Here is a 17037-nt window from a genome sequence, read left to right as displayed (position 1 = left end):
TTACAGATTTTTAAAAATCATACAGGAGAATGATTTAGAGATGCATTTTTTCCCCCCCACACTTATGTGGTAAACTTAACTTTATGTGAAAAATTGTGCCCATCAGTTTATACACACTAACCCATAATAACTCTGTGTTTTTAATTAAAACCAATTTATCTATTACTAAACTGATAATAAATAATACAATATTTTATTTAAGGAATAATTATTATTTTTTATAAATAATAAAAATCAAACACTGAAAACTCTCCTTAACAAAAGTACTTAAACATTTTGATGCTGCCCCAACATTTTGTTTGCAAACTGTTCTCTCTCAGATTTATTGACATGTATCTGATTATTAATTAATTTTACTTTCTGTAACACTGCAATGATCAACAGAAAAAGAGTATTTTATGCCAAAGCAAAAACATTTCTACAAAGTAATCATTGCTCAAAACCTACAAAGTTTCATTGGCAAAGAATAGATTTGTTTTGATTTTGAATGAAGTTTGTAAAATTATAATTTCTTTGTCAAATTACTTTGTCATGATGAGTTAGAGTATTTAGTATAGACTTTGAAATACAGCATTTTTTATAATTAAATTCACAATGCAGTGTGTAAAAACATAATGGGTCTGAAGATTCTTTCAAAGTGAATACATTACTACCACTCATACATGTTTACCTCAAGTTCCTGTGGTACAGCAAACTGAATACTATTCGATTTACAGAGCAGTTTGTTTCTAAAGGTATTTCTCCGCCATTCCTGCATTATATGTAATGTCTCCCCAATTGACTCTTCATGAATTCGCCCTCTTGCCTGGAACAGAAAGTAATTTTGAATATCTTCATATATGTTAAGGTTGGCTTGCATACGTGAATATTCTTCTCAGTAAAATTTTGTTTTGATTTTAAAAAACTTTGAAATTGTCAAATTGCACTTCTTGCTGTAAAGTATTTTCATTAATTTTTATTAATTTATGACACTTAATAAGCCTGTATATTCAACTTTGCATCATACTTCGCTTTTTCATTTTTACACACAAGGAACAAAAGTGTACAGTCAATACGATTTATGAAACAGGTAGAGGAAAAAAAACAACTAAGTCATGCATCATATTTCGTCATCCATGTATATAAAATATTTCTATAATCTGTTCATGTTCAAGGTCTGACTATAGGTTGCAATGGAGACACATAATGTGAGTTTCACCTGGGAATCATTGTGATGATATGCCTTTGTAATCCCACAGACCAGTTTAAGAAAGGAAAGCAGAACATCATAGCAGCTTGGATCTTTTATGTGTTGGCAGACAGAATCAAGAACCCATACTGCAGTTTTCAGGCAATATTCTCCATTTGTGTCATTGAAGCTGTGACAAGAAAATGCTTGAAGTATTATTCTGTACAGGTACAGTATGTGCAAAGATTGTTACCACTACTAATACTAAAATTAAATACTGACACAATTACTCTAAAGATACTGTTATAGTGATAGATGCATATGCATGTGTTATTTACCTTTTACTGTGCTGATTTTTTTCCGTCAGATGGGATGCCAGCTTTTTCAAAGCCTGTAATCCAAAGACAGAGGGCATATCATATGTGGATAAAGTCACAGAGTGATGAGCTAATTCAAGCCAGTGGGAACTTTTTTAAAGGTTCATACCTCATAGTCAGGTGGAATTATTCTGTTTTTTAAAGTGAACTGTATGTAATGAAGAATATCTAGGAGTTCAACTTGTGGAACAATGGAAATGAAGTCCAGCAAATTATCCACACCCAGCAGAGACATCCAAGAGTGCACAAGGAGACGATCAATGTCTGCCAGATGTGCATTGGCTTTCATGATTCCAATCCGACTCCTAATTTTAAGTCAAAGTTCATTATGGTGACCAGGTGCATTTAACAAAATTTGTAATGCTTGAAAAAATGTTAACCGCTGATATGGAATTTTGAGAAATTAATGTATATATTAAAAGCAACATTTTAGTCAGTTAATGCCACTAATACATGTTTTTTTTTATTATTTCCCAAGATATTTCAAATAGATTCTACAATTATGTCAAGTTTTGTAGAGCTGTTACATACTTAGCATTGCTGTCTCTGTTGAAGTGCATTCGTTCACTCCCCTTAAAGCCTTTCCACGAGTCAAAGGTTGGATTCAAAACAGGTGGAAGTGACTCAAATGGCTGGCTTTCACCACTCAGTAGATGAATCAGAGGAATGACCAGGAACCAGTTCTCAATACCATGCTGTCTAGCACTGTTGCAAAGCATCTCCACTGCATCTGCAACACTATACCAACAGAAAAATTTGTTTATTTTGTTTTCGGTAAAAGTGCCTTTTGACCAAAAAAAAACACAAAATGAGAATATTTAACCCCATGTGTTTTTTTATTTATTTTTTCTTTTATACATGGTAAATGTAAGTCCCACATCCGCTTTGGTGACCAACTAGCTCTATCTACAGATTATTAATCTGATCTAATCAGATTATTAATAAGGGGAAGGTTGTCACTCTGCTGGTTGGTATCATATGCACTACAACACACAGGGACCAGAGTATGCAAAGAAGAGAGTTGCTTGAAGAGATCAGAAAAAATAGACTAGCATGTTGAAGGTAAAAGTTATAAGGCCATCTCCAAGAAGTTTTATGTTCCTGTGACTGAAGTTAAAATAGTTTAAGGGACTGTAGCAAAGTTTTTGGAATGTAGCTGTGAAAAGAAAATTGACCCCAGATTAAACATAAAGATTGCGCAAATGGTGCACAAAGATCCAAGAACAACTTCCAAAGATACAACATAAAGTTCAAGGTGATGGTACATCAGTGTCTGATAGCACCCTCTATTTAGACTGACATTGAGAGGACAAACAGGTGTGGCTTCACCCAGCCACCCAGGGCCAATTTGGTGACGGTCCTGAGCCGGAATAATGAGAGCTTTGTGGCAAGAAGGGTATCCGGCGTAAAAACTAATGCCAAATCAACGTGCGGAACATGTTCCGCTGTGGTGACCCCTGAAGGGACAAGCGGAAAGCTGTTGATCTTTGTTTTTTCCTACTGATAGTTTTTCCAAATGTGGATGTTGTCGAAAGATGTCAAGCTACTCATGAAAAGGGACTTTGGGAGAAGAGCAATGGTTTCTGTCTCTAAACACTATACTTGCAAATAGTTTTGTTACGTTTGACAATATTAACAGGTGATTTTTACAATTGATATAAACTGCACTATGCACATGCCTGTCTAATAGATGGAATAATGTTGCAGGTTTTCCAACGCTTTGCATTTTGACAGAGATGCTATTATTACATTGATAAATCTAAATAAAGTCAGAGTCAGATTTATGTTTTGAGGCTTTGCTTTGTCTGGAATTCAGTGTCTTAAATCTGTTAAGGGCATAATGAAATCTTTTTACTGTGAAGAAATTCTGGACTGTAACATATGTCCCAGTGTCAGAAAGCGCTTTCTGCAACAGGATGATGATCCAAAATAAAAACACCAAAAACTAAAAACACCAAGAAATTCTATAAATCAAACGACTAGTTTTATAGTAAGTGGATCCTGATCTGAATCCAATCAAACATCTATAGAAAGAGCTGAAACAAGCAGTTTGAAGTCACCCCAGTTGGACCACTCTAAGTCATTTGTAGTAGTTAGTCTGGACCATTTTCCTTTGTTGAATTAAAAACATGAAAAGCAAAGTGAGAGTTTCAGTTTTTTTCGTCTTCAAGCATCAATTTTTGGAAAAAAAAAATACTTAGTATTTACCAAGTCCATTAGTGTCAATATGGCAGGTGTGCATGGGTTTGTCCTTTTATTGTTTCAGATTGTTTTATTACTCTGTAAACACTATATAAATTAATAAATACATTCTTTGGGTCCAATTTTAAACTTTGATATCAATAAGCATGGCCTCTGAAAGAACACTATATACAAACCAAGTAAATGTAAAATGCAACTCAGAAATTCCTTTATTTTTTGCAGTGCATGTGCTTAATATTTGTGCTTTTACTTTTGTATGTAGTGTAACATTCATTCTTCTACATTTGCATGTGTTATGTAAATTGCAGTGCATTGCCTTAATCTTTATGCTTTTAACTTTGTGTTTTCTCATTTGCAGCACATTTCCTTAACATTTGCACCTTTTTTTCCTCATTTATATGTGTTTTCTGATTTGAAATCACTTTCTGCATTGGCATATACATATTTTGCTCAAATGTGCTTTGACCTACCTCTTTTTCTCTGGTAAAGGGCTTGCAAAGTCTTCCCAGAAAGACATGAAGTGGTGTTGTGGCTTTTTTGGCAGACAGAGAAGATTGCAGAGTAGACTAGACTCTTTTTTGGGAATACTCTCCCTCAAATACTTGTTGTAAACAAGTAATCCAACCACTCCTGCATGTAAAGGTGGTAAGAGGGAGTCTGGTTTTCCTTTCTGCACACTGGTTCTGAGAATGTTTTCCTTTAGAAAGGTTTTGAGGAGGTTTTTTACCTGAAAAATGTAAAGGAAGAACGTAATGACTGATGCCAGATAACTGCATTCCAATAACATTGTTTGGTTAAATAAAATATTAATTCATTCTATGCAAATTAAATTTTAAGGGGTCATTTTGGGTGTACACATGGAGCTTTGTAGAATAAACCTTTTGACATTTACCTCGTTTTTACCATAATTTAATTCCCAGTTTCTTTCTCTGCCATCATGAAGTACAGGATTGCTGTATGTGGAAAAGAACTGTTCCAGCAGGACAAAGAAGTTGCCAACATTTTGTTCATTCCAGGTAGTAAGAAGATCAAAGATTATTTTTAGCATCTCCATGCCAGCTTGGTCTCTCTCTGTCTTTACAATGGATTTGGTAGATTTCAAAGTCCAACGATCATGGTTCAGATGGATGGCATCATCATACTGGTGCCACTCACCTTGAACACATGAAATTAAAAGGTGCTTTATCTGCTACATTGAATGTTTCTTTTCTATTTTTAAAGCTTCTCCTTACTTTAGTTGAATCATTTTAATGAACACATATTGGAATATTGCCTTTCCCAAGAGAACAGTGGTGCTATGCATATCAAGATGACAAAAAGCAAGCTAAAGTGGTACAATTGTACAACTATGTGTAGAAATATGAAAGCATTGCTATTTCAGGCAGAACACTCAAGGCCCTTGTTTTACTAGAGAACAAACATTTAATCAGACAAACTGTATTTAATGTAGGGAAGTAAATAACCTATAACGTTGTGAAAAAACACAAATATCCAAGTCCCCTTACTAAAATCCAGAGACAAGTGAGGTTTGGGGTTTTGTATGAGCCTCAGTGAGCTAAAACTAATCCAGGCAGCTGCCATAAAACAACTTTCTGCTGTAGTGTTTATCCACACCACTTCCACAGAAATCTCATAAAACCACGCAGAGACGGGTTCGTTTTATAATCTGTGCAGTGGACGGTCAGTAAACACTATGTAATTAACACCACACAATAAGACGCACCACCTAGTGGTGCAACTAAGCACTACATATTGTGCAATACAGTGCAGTTATCCATCCCTTATGTGTTGGTAAAAATAGATTTTAATCAAGTAAACATTTAATAGATTAATTGATCAATGATTAATAATTATTATTCCTAATACCAGCCTATCTACAATAGGCTAATGTTTGCCAATATCTGGCTGGTCAATTATGATTTACTCTGTAAACATACACCTGAATGAAAGAGAAAAGATTTGAATTACCTTCGCGTGTCAAAGCTTCCAGATTTATTGTCAGACACCTGTTAATTAAACAATTTTCCTCTTTCTGGTAGATTTTCTCATAGGTGTCCTCAAACTTATTTCCCGTATACCTTCGAACAACATATTTATAGGGTATGCACTCATGGATTTTGCTTTTGGGAACCATAACGCGTAGTTCAACAAGATATCTTTTCTCACTCAGAGGCCTGGTAAACACAAAAAGCAAATATTACTACATATGGGACATGCAGAAAAGTGACAAAACCACAATTTGAGAAAAAGGGTTTCCTGAATGATATTCAATGTGCTTGTAGTAATTTTTATTTCCTTGGTTTCTCATGTGCCTTGTACCTCACTTGTAAGTCGCTTCGGATAAAAGTGTCTGCTAAATGACTAAATGTAAATGTAAATGTGATATGGTAAAAATGGAAAACAAGCTTATGTCATACCTAGAGAAGGTCATAGGTTTAGCTGAAGTCCAGCTTCCAAACAATGCTTTAGATATTAGAAAAACACTGTCTTTCTCAGGATCCAAACAGGGGTCTTTGGAAGTGACAGCATGGAAGTACACATATGAACCACTGATCGATGAACTAAAAAAAAGTGAGAAAAAGCAATTAAATGGTAACTTTATATTCTGAAATTTAAAAAAGGCAAAGGCAAGACAAAACAAATGACGGAATGAAGTGTACAGTATATAACTTTTAAATTCACTTAGTTGCAAACACCACAACATGATAGCAAATTAGTTTTTGTTTAATAACAAGTAAAAAAGATTAAAAAGATTAAAAATTTGATCGTTAAGTGGCTATTTAAATTTAAGGTTTTTTGCAGCAGCACCCCAAACCCAACCATTTGAAAAAAATTCAGAACAGATTCCCCAGATGAATTGAGCAAACCAATAATTCACAGTTCACACCAACTAATCCTAAAATAATCCACGAAGTGACCATCATCCAGGCAAATCTCTTAGAAGAGCTAGTCTACTCCCTGAGATCTCCTTTCTGTCTCATCTACCCTCCATCTATCCATCAACACTAGTTTGTAGTTAGCGACAAATGAAACATATTAGGTAACATTAAATTTTAATCATGTAATCAGTTTTTTTAATGTATGCGTGCATCTTGCCGTTTTCAGTATCCCTGGCTTTAATATTTTGCACTTAATTCTCACTAATGCCTGTAGCATAATTGATCTGGACAAGTGTAGGACTTTTTTATGATCATGGTTTATAGTCTGTGTCACACTAGGTACAACAGTGGATGGAAACTTAATTGTAAAAACAAATGATGAAATCTAAGGACACTGTTCGCAACTCTACAAAACCAGTGATCTACACAGGGGAATTAGATTTAACAAAAGGGGCTGAGCACATAAAACATCCAGGGCTATTAGGGGTAAAATGATAAACTAAAGAGTATGCACATAAAGGGACCAATCACAACAAAAAACAATGTACAGAAAACAGAAAGAGACAAACACAAAACCCAAACCAAGTGTTCAAAGAAAGACCGATAGACAGGATAAAACAATGACCAAACTAGAGCATAAACGGGAACTGGCTGACAGGGACAAACTGATAACCACACCTAACCCAAAAAACAAGGACAACCAGAGTCCAAAAACTGGAGTACTGTTATACACTACACTGTTATCCTATGGTCATAACTATAAACCACTTTACCGTTGCTACCTCATCTTAGACGGTTTGTCATAGAAACTTTGTTCAACTATATAATTGCCTTTTTGTCACTGTACAAACCATACCCATTCAGACAAATTAGAATGCTGTGTAAAATGTACTGTAAATAAAAAGGTAATGCAATAGTCTGCAAATATCACTTGAAACTTATGTTTGATTGTTAATTGTGCAAACACAACTTATCTTAAGTTATACAAATGTTAAAGCTGATAAATATTATTTTCTTTCAAATAAATGCTCATTTTGATGTAAGCAACCGGTTTAAAAAATGTTAAGTAAGGGGAAATAAAAAAATTTTAAAGTTCTGTGATGCTACGAAAACATGTGGTGGAACATTGCACAACTAATGATGTTATTTGGCAATAGGTCAGACACTGCATTAACAACAGAGGAAATGCTGTAATGTAAATCACTGCATGTACTCGGGAACACATCAGTTCAACACTGCATGCAAAAATGCAAGAGAAAACTTTACTATGCAAAAAGACAACTATATGCATGTATTAAAAAAATCTTGAAACACTGCTGCTTTCTCTGAGCTAGGGCTCATTTAAAACAGAAAAATGAAAACTGTTATATGTCAAAACTAAAATTATTTTTAGAAATTATGAACACTGTGTCCTAAAGGGAAGAAAAGGGACCACTCAACATGTTATCAGCATGTGGTTCAAAGTTTCAACAGCTAGCATCTGATGGATAACCTGCATATCTGTGAAGGCACAACTAATGCTGATTGATACTGTATATACAGGTTTGAGTGCAAGATGTTGACATCCAGAAAATCATATGTAGTTTTCAAGAAAGGACTAGAAAATACTGACAAATGGGGGATTACCAGGGAGTTTTCTGATACTGGTGCTAAAATATATATGTAACATTTTAAAGCCATTTCAATTTCTAGATACTTACGTTTGTAATGTTGGAGGGGCATAGGACTCTTCCAAGATATTTGCTGTTACTTGACCTGCCTTCTTTTCGCTTTGACTGGAGGGTGTTGGTGACTTGGAAACATCTACATCTGTACCTGGCTGCTGTCCCTGTCTCACTGCCAGGTTTGTGCTTGCGTTCTCATCTGATTTGGTGTTAACAGCCTAGGGAAAAAGAGGCCACAAAGTAAACAATGTCTGAATGTGACTGAGAGGTGATGTAATGTAGATCTGTCAAACCTGCCCAATTTCACAATTTACTTGTAAGAAATTTATATATAAACTGAAAGCCTTGGACTTGGACACAGTTAATAATCTGCCAGACAATTACTGTCAATATTATGTTATTTAAACTAATTTATGCTTAATTCACTACCTCAATGCTTTCGTTTTTTTCCTTTGTTACTGGACATGGATCAGCAGAATATTCGACTTTTCTGATATTTTTGTCATCTGAGGAACAGCTCTGATCTCCTGCTGGATAGTCTTCGTTTTGATCAGTCTGTATAGTGAATGTATGCTGTTCACGGTTTGTGTCCTTTTCATTTTCATAAGGCCTTCCAGAGACGTTGTGTGTCTCATGGTGGAATTTCTTATCTTTATTTTCTCCAGAAACAGGCTGCTGTGTAACACAATCAGACTGTTGATGTGTTTGCTCAGACAAATCAGGTCCAGTGGAGCTGGTTTCTTTAGTTGGTGTTAGTAAAGGCAACCCAGGATGAACGCCACTTAATTTGTCCGCAGGAATTAGATGCACATCAGTGCTGTCGTCTGTACTAATAGCTGAAGGAGCCTCTGTTTGTTGCACTGTTATTTCATCATGTGTGGTAGAGGGTGATGCCATGGAAACAGATCCAGGGGCCACCTCACTGCATAGCTGAGATTTACTTTCAGAAGCTGTATTAGATTTCCTGTCTTCCTCCTTAAAGGTCTCTGTGGCTTGTGGGGTAACAAATTCCTTGTCATTTGAGGATGGCGGGTGGAGTGATGAGCCTGTGTGTGTGGTTTCCCCTTTAGCTGGGATTACAATGCTTTCTAAAGGGTCCTGTGGGGTAGAGCCATCTGTCGCGGGTTTAGACTCAAAACAAGCCAGCTCCCCCTGAAAAAACACATACATTAATATATAATATCAATACTTCCAGTTCCAGCATTTCCTGTTCTAGGAGTGATACTCACAATAAAAGATTGATGTCTAAACTCAGTAATTTCAGGTGAATGTGTATATTATCATTAACAGGGAACACAGTCAAACGTAACTGGCGCAGGGTGTGGCGCAGAATGTTGCCCCCGGTGAGCATTGGCCAGCTGCATAACAGCTCCCCCATCGGTGTGTATGTGTGTGAGATTGAGAGTGAGAATGGGCAAATGAGAAGCAGTGTAAAGCGCTTTGAGTACCAATAGGTAGAAAAGCACTGTATAAGTGCAGACCATTTAACTATAAGCTGAAAAGTTCTGATTGATAGGACAGTGTTTACATTCTCCTTAGATGCTTGAGACTTAGCAAAAATAAAGGCTGTGATAAAACTATAAAGAGGAAGTCTGGTGCTGTTAAGGGAAAAACAGACCTCCCTCGGGGAGTACTTTGACATTCATCTTAGCTACATTTACTGGTAGTATTGCACATGACATTGTATAGTACGAAGAGCCTTTAAAGTCAGTCTTGTCACATGGGGGGCAATTTCTACGGATCCCTGCCTCCATTATTAGTATTATAATAACATTCAGGATCGGAATGGTATTAGAACGGGAAAAGTGGAAAAAAGAAACACAATTCGATTTTTTTGTGCAAAGTATCAGTATTGGTATCTGGTACCAAACAAATGGTCAGGGGGCAAATATCATCACCCCCACAATCGGAGATCCAATCCACAATAAGATCCACTATGCAAAGGCTCACAGTCCCAGGCTGAAGTTACGCAGAAAAGTTGAAGCCAGGAACATAAACCACATGTTCTCCATTGAGCTATCTTGGGTAATAACATAAGAACAAAGCAACCGAGACTAGAGACCGAATAATCCTGGAAAGCATATGGGAGAAGGGGGCCTAGCATAACAAAAATCCCCAGTGGCTAGTGGACTTGAGAACAATAAACAAGATTCAATAAAAATCACAATGACATGACATCCAAAAGAGGGTCTCAAGTATGAAAAGCTGGACTGGAAGCTAATGTCAATCCATGCCAGCTACTACTATGGATTTACCAAAAATGTGTTCTGCATAGGCTTAAATGCCCTCACGCAGATCATCAATAAGGGTGGTTACTGAGACCATCTATGGAATAGAGCAACCATCAGCTATCTACTCTACATACACAAGATCAAGCACTGAACGAGACAGCAGTTAATGAGACATTAACTGCCAGGACATTGGCATGTCATTTGGACTGGAAAAGTGTGGTCAAGATGGTAACAAGGATAAGAAAGGTAGTTGTTGAGGACAGCTACAAGTACCTTTGGATCCTGCAGCCAAATTGCAACTGCAAAGTATCTACAAAGAGTATGGCAAGTCCTGAGAAGTCAACTGAATGGAATGAACAATGACTGGGTAAATAACACCCCACACCCTGCGGGTCATCAGGTTCCCCGCTGGCATAATAAGCTGGCCAAAAGAGGAGATAGAGGCCACTAGGATTAAGGTAACAAATTGATGTAATCAATTATGTAAATATGTTGATTTATGTAATGTGCATCGATGCATCACATGTAGGAAGTAAGATGGTTGTGTCTAGCAAGAGCATGGAGTCCACTGATGAGGAAGTGAAAAAAACTCCACTACAATCATCTAAAGAATGGGAGCAAATTGTTTTACATACTTTGCTGTTGAAATGCTAAATGTAGATTGCACCACATTCCTTTAAGTTGAATGGAACAAGCTCTTGTTTAATCATATTGTGGAGAGACTTTATATTAGTCTTTATTTTTCTTTATGTCTCTATTTTTTGTTCAGGGAATAATGCTCTGAAGTGCATACTTCAAGCGATTGTAGTATTAGGCTGCAACATAATAAAATTGAAAGTGAAAGTCATCACTCCAGCACAACTGGAAAGGTCAGTTTGTCAGAGCTAAACTCTGTGAAAGTGAAACCTTAAGATACCACATAAAAAGATGTTTACCATTGAACCATTTGTGATTTGATGACCCTGTTATGATCTGAGACTCTTGTGGGTTAAAATTAGTTTTAATTAATTAAAATATTCCTGCAAAAATTTGTTTGTTGCAAATCATCTGTATACAAACTAGCAAGAAGAAAGTTTTCCTGCAAAAGAATGAAATGGCTGATTAAGAAAGCAAACCACAAAGACAGATTTTTTTGGCTTTGTTCATTTAATTATATTTTCGTGAGCATGGGGAGATTTTCTTAGCCCTTTTACCTTTATCCTGTCAGTCTTTTCTTTTTCTTCTGTAATGTCTTTTGGAACTTTGTTTTGATCCTCCTGTTGGTGTCTCTCAGCAGCGACTGAGTGTACAGTTGTTGACGTGGCCACATCTGGGTAACAATTAATATTACATATTATTTAAATGCTTTAACCACAATACATGTGTCAGTTGTCTTTTATATAGTACTCCCTCATAAGATGCTGTAAATACACTGATAAATTACTTCAGCTTTAAGGCAAACAAAGAAGGATTCAGAGCTACCATACAGATTTCCACCTACTATAAATACCTGACCCCCAAACCTAATCTAAAACCTAGTCATTTGAAGTTGTGAGGATCCTTACTTTGTTAGGAAAATTCTTTCTTTGCTCCTCACTACATGGCAAGTACGAGAACACACGCACATGATTGTAACGATTGTTACAATTTATTTATTTTTTTGTCCTTTCGGCTTTTCCTTTGAGTTCAGGGTCACCACAGCAGATCATTGTCTGCATGTTGATTTGACACAGTTTTTACACTGGATGCCCTTCCTGACGCAACCCTCCCCGCAACCCTCCCCTCCCCTACTGGACTTGGGACTTGGTTACAAGGGAAGGGAGGAGAGTAGAAAAAAGGTAACACTGTTGCAATAAAAACACAACTATTTTGCAGAAGACTAGCATGTCACATTTGTTTTATTTCTCATTCTATACAAAATATGCAATTTACCCTAAGAATTTCACAAAAAAGGGTTTGCTATGAAACTTACTTTGGGTCAGATTTTGAGTCAGGGCAGTGAAGTTGAAGCCACATTCAGGACAGAATTTAAAATTTCTTTCTACTTGTGTTCTACATTTAGAGCAAAACATGTTGGACCTGTTTAGAAAGATAAGTTTAACAATGAGAGCAAACATTTTGATATACTGGTTAAGTATTATAAGCTGAATCAATACATCAGGAATTTCTTTACCCACTTCCTTACTCACCTTTTTCTTCTTTGTTTTCACTTTCCAACTAGAACATAGCACAAAATGATTTGAGGGACATTCTTAAACAGAAGCTTGCAATGGAGCCTACATTTAAATAGAATAAAGAAACTCATTATAAAAAATTCTATATAACAATACAAGGGGGGTAATTAAAATATAACTCTTAGCACAACTAGCCTCAGATTTACTATTGTAAACTCAATCACTGAATTTTCTAGCCAGTATAGCAATGCATTATTTTTTAGTCTGGTCAGTGACATGTTAAGTAAATACTGAGTAAAAACTTGTTTAGATAACCTACCTCGTTTTCTTGTCCCCCTTACATTGTTGAAGCTCATGATCTGAGGTTATGCTTGACAAATCTGCTTACTCATAATTGAGCATTCACTTTACTTTTGCTTTCATTTACAGGAAAAGGTGGGGCTGCCTTTTCCGACTTGCTTTTTCTTTTTTTATACATTTATTTTAAGATATTATACAAAATTTTACTACTACAACCAGATTAATAAAATACTTTACAATAATTATTAATATTGTTAACAATATTCAGTGACATATAGTGCAACCATTAGATATAGATATACATTTTAACTAATCAGAATACTGTCCAGAAACTGGTCAACAAGAAAGAAAGCATAGTAGTGCTTGACATATTAACTGTAATGAAAACCCCAACTGTAATGAAAGCACCTGTAGTTTTATTGGAAATAGAAATTTTACTGAAGATACCACTTGTTTCAGGGCCAATACAACGCTGCCATTCCCCATCACTCCAGCAGCCATCCTTAGTTTCTTCTCTCAGTGCTCCCTAGTCCCCATTTTTGTTTTGTAAAACCTCTAGTCTTTAAAGACTATTTACTTTTCTTACAAGATGACAAAATACTCTTCATACCTAAAAGTTCACCTAATATTATATCTTAATTTTCCTAAAATTTGTAAATTACCTACAGTGTTATGCCATTAGACATTGAATTTGATTTAGTGCAGTACTGTTGATGAACAAATCCTGTGTATATATAAATGGAGTTCTGCAGTTTCAGCTTTGCTACGTTTGCGAAAAAGGTACAGTGGACAAGGACAGAAGTTGAAGTGTCGTACCAGTCTGAGACGGCCATTCCATATGACATATCATTACATTTACAATATCAGGATTAATATTATATTATTAATCCTTTATTATAATATTATAAACCAGAAAAAGCAATGCTCAACATATCAATTAGAAAAAGCTGAAGTAAAAAAAGAACACTAGAGGGCAGAATGAGCTTTGATAATAATTTCTGCACTAAGCCAAGCAGCTTAACTGCCAAAAGGCCTATTTCAATTGAACTGAAATTTAACACTAGGATGTTCATGTGGGAGGAATATTTTTCATCCTAAAATAATTAATTTTGAGGAAGCATTTGGTGGAGAGGAAAATAACGCTAAATTCCCTCTCCTCAGATGTCTGTGCTCAAGGATTGTACTAAATCATATGTACTCTAGGCTCAATTGTTTACCATGCTAACAGCCTTGGACTGTGTTTGTTTTTATGTGTGCAGGGGCTAATCTCAGTACCAGGTTACTAAGTCTTCCTACTCCTTTTCTTTACCACCCACACATCTCTGCCACACATACACACCACTGGAGCCACCAGCCAATCACTACCTTTCTTCCCTTTCTTTGCTTTTACCTGCGTCACTCTGCATTTGTTGCCATGGGGATCACCGATGCTCCCCCCCTCCCTTTTTGTAACTGCCTCTTCCAGTGTGAGGATGAAGCTGTCTTCTTGCTGGTGATGCAGGCAGGCTGCAGACGTCATCACTTCCCTTGGGAAGAAGGCCTATTTTTACCACTGGGCACAAAGTATACCAAGCTGCCCAACATATTTATGGAACTGCATCTAATCCCAGCCTGCATGAAAACATCTCTCCCCACATCCTCCATCTCTCTTTCTCTCTCTATCTCTCTATTCATCTCAAACAAACACTGTTCCTTCCAAAGCATATTTTATACCTTAAACTGAGATGGCCTGAAACCAGCCTGATAGTTCTGAAAAAAAAAATCTTTACCTACAGCTATATGTTATATTATGTCTAATTTGTCAACTAAATCAAGAACAGATACTTAAAAGAGATTGAGAAAGAAGTGAGAAATTTCATGGTGCCATATATTTTATATTAGGGTATTTGACATTAGAAGTATGCACTCAGTGGCCACTTTAATCTGTACAATCTAATACAAGCCAAGACAGCCACACTATAATATCTGACTTTTAAGAAGCTCATAATATTATGTTTTCAGTGAGAGACATATGTAAATTATGTTTGATTATGTTTGACACTGTAACTTGTTTTACAGTGTTGCTGATTTTTGTTTAGTGCCCACAGACTGATAGGCTACATTGGTAAGTTTGTCGTGGGAATGAACATATCAAAGGGTGAAAGATGACCCTCAAATAATATAAAGATGCCTTCCCCTCTTTTCTTTCACATCAACTTCTGTTTAGGTTACCAACTCTACTCTTACTCTCCAGTTGGGAGCAGTTTTCCCAAAACATACACAGTATAAAGCAAATTAAGTATGTTTGATACGATCTGAAAAAGTAAAAAGCCAAAATAGTTTTAGCTCTTTTCTAAAATCTAGACTAAAGGATGAGTACCTTTGGGTAACAATTAGACATGAATAAATCACTGAATAAAAATCAAATGCCCCTCAGTAAGACTTTTTGAAGTTGCATTAAAAAAAGACTCTCTCATCCTTTCATTTAATTAATTTCTGGTTTGCTGGTCAGGATTCCACTTGTCAAGCAGCTGTCTCCTAGAACAGATATACTTTGAAGAGAATTAGCTATTAGCATTTTCTGTATCACTTTGCTCAGTGGTAGACCATGAGGTTGGGATACAGAAGGCCACGGGTTTGAATCCCACCCCACCAGGTGTGGCCCCACCCAGCCACCAAGGGCGACCTTGGTGCCGGTCCTGAGCCCGCATAAAATGGGACAACACATGCCAAATCAACGTGTGGAACTCCTACTGCAGTGGCGACCACTGAAGGGACAAGCAGAAAGCCGCTGATCTATTTTCTACATCACATGAAGCAAGTAGCTAGCTAAAGCTGGGCTATAACTGCAAAGGCTTGCTAATTTCTGTAACTTTAAGTTAGTTGGTTTAAGTTATGTTTAATGTAGTTTAAGTTAGCTATCTACTCGCAACAATTAGAACTGTGCAGTAAAGCAATAAATACCTGTAAGACAAATTGTCCACTTAAAAATCTCTCTTAGTTCAGGCGACAGACGGAGGGACTTTGTTCTTCAAGTCTTCTCCAGTCAATATGGCTGCACTGTGGGTGTCTTCATTAAAACTGTTGTGTCTGGCTTTTTAGGCTCAAATCTACATGTCTCTCTGAAAACACACCTAACCATTCTCCATTCTTCAACACACACCGATGGCAAACACTGATCTAAAATATCATAAATCTAGATTATGGGTAGACTATATATCAAAATACACAAATAATGGAAAATGGGCCAAATCTGTCCCTCAAGGAAAAATATGAAAAACAAAGCAACAACAACAAAATAATTTTTTACTTTTGTTAAATGCATAGGAACGTTTGTACACACATAGTGCTGGAGTAAATCAAAATAAAATCATCTACTTCAACAGCTTTAGCCAACTTTTTTTCATTAACAAGACTCAAGTGGAGGAAGTTTTAAGGAATAGAATTAATTCTATCTTGATGCAGTTTCAAGATAAATACTACGTTCGTTGTATCTATAGATACTACATTAAAGTGGAAATCATTCTTTAGCGTATATTTCACTAGGTTTGACTGTAAGATTTACACACAAAACACTACTGAGCCCTTAACTATTGACAAAATATGCCAATTTATTTGAGCCAGGTCACTTGATTTGACTTTGATTTGTAGAACGAAACCTGGCCACGCAAAGGAAACTCGGATGTCAAATTCAAATCCAATTTTTTTTCCCCCCATACCACCAAGCACCTCTCTCACAATCACTGCTGAGGTTCGAACTACTTTTACACTCCACTCACTGGTCACTTTATTGGGTAGATCTGTACAATCTAATGCAAAACAATAGGCCATAAATTCTACTTTTAATAAGGTAATTTTCTCAGTTTATAAGATGAACACTCATTTTAAATAGGGTGGACTGCTGTATTGGATGGCATTAAATTTACATGTGTACCCAAGGAAGTGGCCAGTGAGTGTATAATACAGGGTCACAGAGGAAATGCTGAAGCCACTGGTTATCTATAATTGATTCTATGGGACTATTAGATTATTGACTAGTGTGAATTAACTGCTTATGTATTGCAGAGGCAATCAATGTGTACGC

At 36.3% G+C, this 17037-nt stretch overlaps 1 protein-coding gene across 1 annotated transcript in view; it reads right to left on the bottom strand.

Annotated features, from left to right (window-relative positions):
* Positions 1-13091, bottom strand: part of LOC137131871 (E3 ubiquitin-protein ligase rnf213-alpha-like) — a 53313-nt gene extending 40222 nt beyond the window's left edge. The window contains exons 1-15 of the mRNA XM_067513693.1: positions 12994-13091; positions 12690-12776; positions 12473-12579; positions 11715-11830; positions 8720-9442; positions 8327-8508; positions 6165-6308; positions 5716-5921; positions 4640-4902; positions 4218-4474; positions 2077-2283; positions 1655-1850; positions 1507-1559; positions 1199-1358; positions 671-805 (exon numbers count right to left, since the gene is read on the bottom strand). Of these exons, the coding sequence (XP_067369794.1) occupies positions 671-805; positions 1199-1358; positions 1507-1559; positions 1655-1850; positions 2077-2283; positions 4218-4474; positions 4640-4902; positions 5716-5921; positions 6165-6308; positions 8327-8508; positions 8720-9442; positions 11715-11830; positions 12473-12572 (2742 nt within the window). The 5' untranslated portion in view covers positions 12573-12579; positions 12690-12776; positions 12994-13091. The remainder of the gene's footprint in view (positions 1-670; positions 806-1198; positions 1359-1506; positions 1560-1654; positions 1851-2076; positions 2284-4217; positions 4475-4639; positions 4903-5715; positions 5922-6164; positions 6309-8326; positions 8509-8719; positions 9443-11714; positions 11831-12472; positions 12580-12689; positions 12777-12993) is intronic.
* Positions 13092-17037: the final 3946 nt, after the last annotated feature.

Source organism: Channa argus, chromosome 8 (assembly GCF_033026475.1).
Source record: "Channa argus isolate prfri chromosome 8, Channa argus male v1.0, whole genome shotgun sequence".
Lineage (NCBI taxonomy): Eukaryota > Metazoa > Chordata > Actinopteri > Anabantiformes > Channidae > Channa > Channa argus.
The sequence above is the reverse complement of the archived record's forward strand: the minus strand, read 5'-3'. Positions and strand labels throughout refer to the sequence as shown.